We start from the raw sequence: 6,000 nt of genomic DNA, 5'->3' as shown, positions 1-6,000 counted from the left end.
ATAGATGGTGTGTGTGCAGGACCTTCCATGACGTCGCGGTCACGTGAGCGGTCACGTGACCAATCACAGGATTGCGACGTCATCGCAGGTCTTTCACACACCATCTACAGGAACGAAAGCGGCAGCATGCACCGCTGAGAGGCAGGAAGACATCGAAGGTGAGTATATCACTGTTTTTTATTTTCATTCTTTTTTTTTTACCAATTATATGGTGCCCAGTCCGTGGAGGAGAGTCTCCTCTCCTCCACCCTGGGTACCAACCGCACATAATCTGCTTACTTCCCGCATGGTGTGCACAGCCCCATGCGGAAAGTAAGCAGATCAATGCATTCCTAGGTGTGCGGAATCCCTGCAATTCCGCAAATTTAATGAACATGTTACTTTTTTTTTCCGCAATGCGATTTTTTCGCGGAAAAAAAAGCAACATTTGCACAAGAAATGCGGAATAGACTGTAAATAATAGGAGGCATATGTAAGCGGTTTTTTCCCGTTTTTATCACGTTTTTATAGCGAAAAAAACGAGAAAAATACTGAACGTGTGCACATGGCCTCAGGATACAGCGGGGCTTATGTACAGCATTACAGAATGCTGTAGATAAGCCCCTGATGCTGGTGGGCTTAGCTCACCTTCGATTTTGGGGGTGACAGGTTCCCTTTAAGTAGCTACTCGAGGTCGCTAAAAACATATAGTATGTCCTTCCACATGTAGCCACAAGAAGCCGCATTAATAATTTAGCTTGTCATTCTACATTTCAGCCACACGATGGCGATAGAAAACAAAAAATAAACGCTTCATAGAAATGAGGCTGAGGAGCACCCGTAGTGATGTGCGCATGTGCGGTAGTGTATGGAAGCTGTGGCTCGGCAACATCTGGGGAAGAAGTGGCTGATCTGAGGGCAGCATGAAGAGTAGATTTAGTACTATAGATATCCGGGCGGTGATCTCAGAGCTCAGCGACAGGTGACTGAGGCGGAGGGGGCAGACTTCTTAAAGTGACAGTACCCTTGTGTGTGGCTGTGCCTTATATTCCTGTCTGTTCTTTCCTAGCCTGCTGGGGATGAGAGTGTACAATGTGTATGATGTGGATACCAAGACCTATCTCATCCGCCTGCAGAAGTAAGTGGACAGGACACCATGTCGGCAAACAGAAGTACAATAAAGTTTATTGAAACAAGTGCAGATCCGCTGAGATGAAGGCTGCGCAGGCTGGCGCTGCGAACGTCAGATTACTAATCCGCAATATGGCCGCACTTGTGCCAAATCTGTGTTTGAGGCTGTTTAACCCTTTCAGGATGGGGAAATGTCAGTTTTTGCACTTTTGTTTGTTCCTCCCTTTTTCCGCTTGCCATTACTGTTCCTTCTTCCTTTCTGCAGCTGAGCGGCCTGTGTTATCCGCACCGAGCTGGTGTTGTGGTTCATGGCACTATGGGCACTTACATTGTGTTGATTGCTTGTTATTGCATGTTTAATAAAGGTGCGGCGACCAAAAATGGCGCTTCTGGCCGCGGCATTGGAGGGACTTCTGTGTCACCACAGTAATGCTCCATGTACAGATTGCAGGGAGCTGATGGATTGTTAGTAGCAATGCGCGAGCCTGCCCGGGTGCTAACCGAGTGTCTTTGGCTCCAATAATGTCCAGTCCCCGCTGCTGCTTGTCTCGTGGCTGTTCAACAACCGCAACACATGGAGGGAGGGATTGCTTTTTTGTTAGGCAATCCCAGTATTTGTAGTGACTGTTGAACAGCCGTGAGACATACAGCCGCAGGGACTGGAACATATTATTCGAGCATGCTGAAGTCACTCGGTTAGGACTCGAGCATGCTCAGCTAACACCTTATCCCAGCACGCGCGCTCATCACTAATGGTTATGGCAGCCAGGGCTCTAACAGTGCACAGATATCCAATAGACCTGGCCAAAGTCTCCACGTCTTCTCTACATGTCAAGGAGAAAGTCGTCATTCACTGACAGCAAGCAGAGATCTGTAAAAATGATTACTTGGAACAAAAAGTAACAATGAGATAGAACATTGTTTACCTAAAATGGAAAATCCCTGTAAGTTGATGTTTTCTCCGCAGGCCGGACTGTAAGGCTGTGCTCCTCGTGGAGTCCGGTATCAGAATCCACACCACGGAGTTCGAGTGGCCCAAGAACATGATGCCGTCCGGGTTTGCAATGAAGGTTTGATCCTGTAGAGTAATTTCCTTCTCTCTTTTTCAGGGACGTCTCCCCAATCTGAGCACTTTTCTGTTCCCCAACTTGGTTCTTTATGTGCTTGGATAAAAACCCTTTTGTCGGATATAATGTGTCACCGACACTCAGGATGCGGCTATTTCATTCTGCTAAAACACAAGCTGCTGTGAGGAATATTAGTCCCTGTAGGAGTCCTTATCCCCACAGAAGGCCCCTCCGCCCCGACAGCTCTGCTTCAGGAGATATTTGCATGTAGCATTTAATTACAATTTTGGACCATTTTTTCTTAGATCTCTGCTTTGTGTTTCTCCTCTGTTTTTCCCCGTGTTCTCAGTGAGCCGCCTGGTGCCGTGGTGGCATCGTTGGTGCCTATCTCCCAGTTACATAGTGACTGTGGCAGTGTTCACCCCCCTCTGTCCGCACACTGACACCTTGTCCTCGGCCTCTTTATCATCCAGTGCAGGAAACATCTCAGATCCCGGAGACTGGTCGGCATTACGCAGCTCGGTGTGGACAGGATCGTGGACTTGCAGTTTGGCTCAGACAATGCGGCTTATCATCTTATTGTTGAGCTCTACGACCGGGTGAGATCCATCCCTCTCTCAATCGCTTTCTAATTTAGTTTTTAGCACTCTGGTCCGGCGCTCATATCAGTAGTCTATGGCCCCTGGACGGGACCCAGTAGACCGGCTCTTACTTGTCCGTATCCTCGCCTCCTCTTCAGATGATTAGCCCCTGGAGTGACTTCATCAAGGTGTCACCCCCAACACGGACATTGCACTGGCATAAAAATCCGAAGAGGTGGTGGGAATGATGGAAGGTAGGAGCTTCACAGGATCCTGATCCAGTGGCCATGGACTACTGTTGTGAGCACCGGGCCAAGGTCCTGCGAATATATGGGCTCATGTCGCTCTCCAGCTCGATCTCCATTTCTTCAGCACGATCTCTCCGTCTATATATGTTTAGATATTAATTCACATAAATATTGTGAATTTCTTGAATTTAGGGCGCTTTACCAATCTGAACACTTTGTCGTATTCCATATTTAGCAGAACTACAGCTCCTTGCATGTCCTGACAGAATGTGCATGTTATTCATGCTGTGAGTTGTAGTTTTGAAACAGATGGAAGGCCGCAGGTTGGGGTCACTGATCGGGAGACTGTAAAGCCCCATGGAATCATCATGGCGTTGCCTCAATCCTTATCTAATCTCGAGTCTGTTGCTTCGCTTTTTGTTGGGTTGCCCTTTATTGAAAAAATTATTTTTGCTCAGGCTCGGCCTCATTACCACCATTTTGCTATGAATTGCTTTGTATGTGTATTATACACGCGGTAGGAATCATACATAATCGACAAGTCATCCTTCATGACTCGCTGATAGACCTGAGCTGCAATACCAGCCACTACCTGTGGACAAGAGAGGTGCTGTTTTTTTAAATTAAAGCAAATCTTCTATCTACTTTTGCACAATCCCTTTAATTATTTATTATTATTATACAATTGTATAGCGCCATTTATTGCATGGCACTTTACATGTGAAAAGGGGCAAATATAGACAAGCACAAATGTATTTATTTATTTTCTCTCCCAGGGGAACATCGTCCTCACAGACCACGAGTACCTCATCCTGAACATCCTTAGGTTTCGAACGGATGAGGCCGACGATGTAAAGTTTGCAGTGCGAGAGCGTTACCCTGTGGACAATGCCAAAGCCCGCGAGCCTCTGCTCACTATGGAGAGGTGATACATGGATTGTGTGATATTCCTGCTCTCTGTCGTACAGCCGAGGATTTCCGCTTTAAAATCTCTGACAATCGGGTGGACAGGAATCTGACCTAAAAAAGAACAATGGCCCCATGATGCATCTCCCCGACGTGATAATTTGTCCTATGTCAGGTCCGTGTGTATGGAGCAGTTTCAGGAGCTGAGCCCGCACAATGCCTGCCTGTAACAACAGCGTCCAGAGCTAGCGCCGATTGCTGCTGCTTTTTCACTATTTAATTGCTGCTGTCGAACTTAAAGAGTCTGGTAAACAAGAAAAAAAAAATCAAAACACCAGAATTGTATTTTTGGTTTCCACACCATACTTAAAAAAAAAAAAAAAAATGATCAAAACGTTATATGTACCACAAATTTGTATGACTAAAAATGTCATCTCGCCACGCAAAAAACAAGTCCTCGCACAGCTGCATCTGTGGAACAATGTAAACGTTACGGGGCTCAAAATAACAACATATATCAATTTTCTGGTTTTTTTCTTGCAAAATTTCAAAATTTATTTTCCTCACTTAAATAAAAAAAATAAACAAATTTGGCAGCAGGTTACTTTTATACTACAATAAACACAAAAAAACACTGGCAGAATTGCGTTTTGAATTTTTTTTCCCACCATTTTTACCCAACTTTCACAGTTCTACTGCATTATGTGGTAGAATGGTGTCATTCTACAACTCGCCCCGCAGGACACAAAGGGTTACTACGGGAGCCCCTGCTGCGCTCCTGCTGCTTTGTGACATTTCACATATCTTTACAATTAATCTTCTACTTTCTAATTCTTAAAGGAGCCATCTCTTTATTGACTTTTTTACATCATAAAACTTTTTTTTTTTTCTCTTTTCTGATCAGATTGAAAGAAATTTTAGAAAATTCTCAAAAGAGCGATCAGCTGAAGAAGATCCTCAATCCCCATTTACGTAAGTAGGTCCGAGCCGCTGCTGATGGACAATCCTAGAACCTGACTGTAATGTTTGACTTCTTTTCGGGACAGCATATGGCGCCACCCTCATCGAGCATTGCCTGCTGGAGTCGGGATTGTCCAGCAATGTGAAGGTCGAGCAGCTGACGGCGGACGCAGGTCAGTGACTGATTATAGGTGTGACATTTATCCGACATTATGGCTATGAAATGACAGAGCGCACACTAGTTCTGTATCTAAATGGGAGATATTGAAGGGGTTGTCCAGGATAAAAAAAAAATATGGCTACCTTATTCCAAAAGCTGCACCACTCGTGTCCACAGGTTGTGTCTGGCATTGCAGTTCCGCTCCATTGAAGTGAATGGTGCAGAGCTGCAGCACCACACCCGACCCGGTAGAGAGGTGGCACTGTTTTTAGATGATACACGCCATGAACACGCCATGAACAATCGTTTTAGGCCTGCATGGTAGTCTCTCTCATTTATGTGGCCACTTCTGCATTATATGGAGGTTGATGCTGTCATTTAGGCTCCTTGATACTGAGGATTATGTGGAGTGTTGTTACCTGCACATTTTGGAAATCCGTGCACAGGGCACCACCCAGTATGAGGCCGTGCCCCCCCCCCCCACACCCTAACGCTGCATCTCTGCACTATTTTATGGTTATTTGCAGACTTTATGGGACTTAAATGATAAACTCTATCACCATTGATCGTGTGCTGCTCATTTCTAGATTTGGAGAAGGTGCATTCAGCTTTGAGGAGGGCAGAGGAATACATGGAGGACACATTGCATTTCACAGGAAAGGTAAGACGTCTTATCTCACTCAGTTGCAGGCTGGAGGCGCAGAGGCCGAGCTTTTCTTCCAGGATTGATTTTGTATTATTCATCTAGATGACCTCACATAAGTGTTATAAGATCCCACAAAGTCCATTTCATTTATTGAGAATGATGGGGGGAGTTGTTGAATAGCGATGACCTGCGATTCCACAGTGACTTTGTATTTTCTATATAACACAGGGCTACATTATCCAGAAGAGAGAGAAGAAGCCGAGCCTGGAGCCGCACAACCCCTCCGAGGACATCCTCACGTGAGCGTTCACCGATCATCGCC

At 45.6% G+C, this 6,000-nt stretch overlaps 1 protein-coding gene across 1 annotated transcript in view; it reads left to right on the top strand.

The window, feature by feature from the left end:
* Positions 1-826: 826 nt before the first annotated feature.
* Positions 827-6,000, top strand: part of NEMF (nuclear export mediator factor) — a 138,342-nt gene continuing 133,168 nt past the window's right edge. The window contains exons 1-9 of the mRNA XM_069735209.1: positions 827-961; positions 1,049-1,117; positions 2,078-2,180; positions 2,651-2,776; positions 3,783-3,931; positions 4,817-4,884; positions 4,959-5,045; positions 5,620-5,693; positions 5,907-5,977. Of these exons, the coding sequence (XP_069591310.1) occupies positions 903-961; positions 1,049-1,117; positions 2,078-2,180; positions 2,651-2,776; positions 3,783-3,931; positions 4,817-4,884; positions 4,959-5,045; positions 5,620-5,693; positions 5,907-5,977 (806 nt within the window). The 5' untranslated portion in view covers positions 827-902. The remainder of the gene's footprint in view (positions 962-1,048; positions 1,118-2,077; positions 2,181-2,650; positions 2,777-3,782; positions 3,932-4,816; positions 4,885-4,958; positions 5,046-5,619; positions 5,694-5,906; positions 5,978-6,000) is intronic.

This window comes from Ranitomeya imitator, chromosome 1 (assembly GCF_032444005.1).
Source record: "Ranitomeya imitator isolate aRanImi1 chromosome 1, aRanImi1.pri, whole genome shotgun sequence".
Lineage (NCBI taxonomy): Eukaryota > Metazoa > Chordata > Amphibia > Anura > Dendrobatidae > Ranitomeya > Ranitomeya imitator.
Note: the sequence above shows the minus strand (reverse complement) of the source record. Positions and strands in the feature narration are given on the sequence as shown.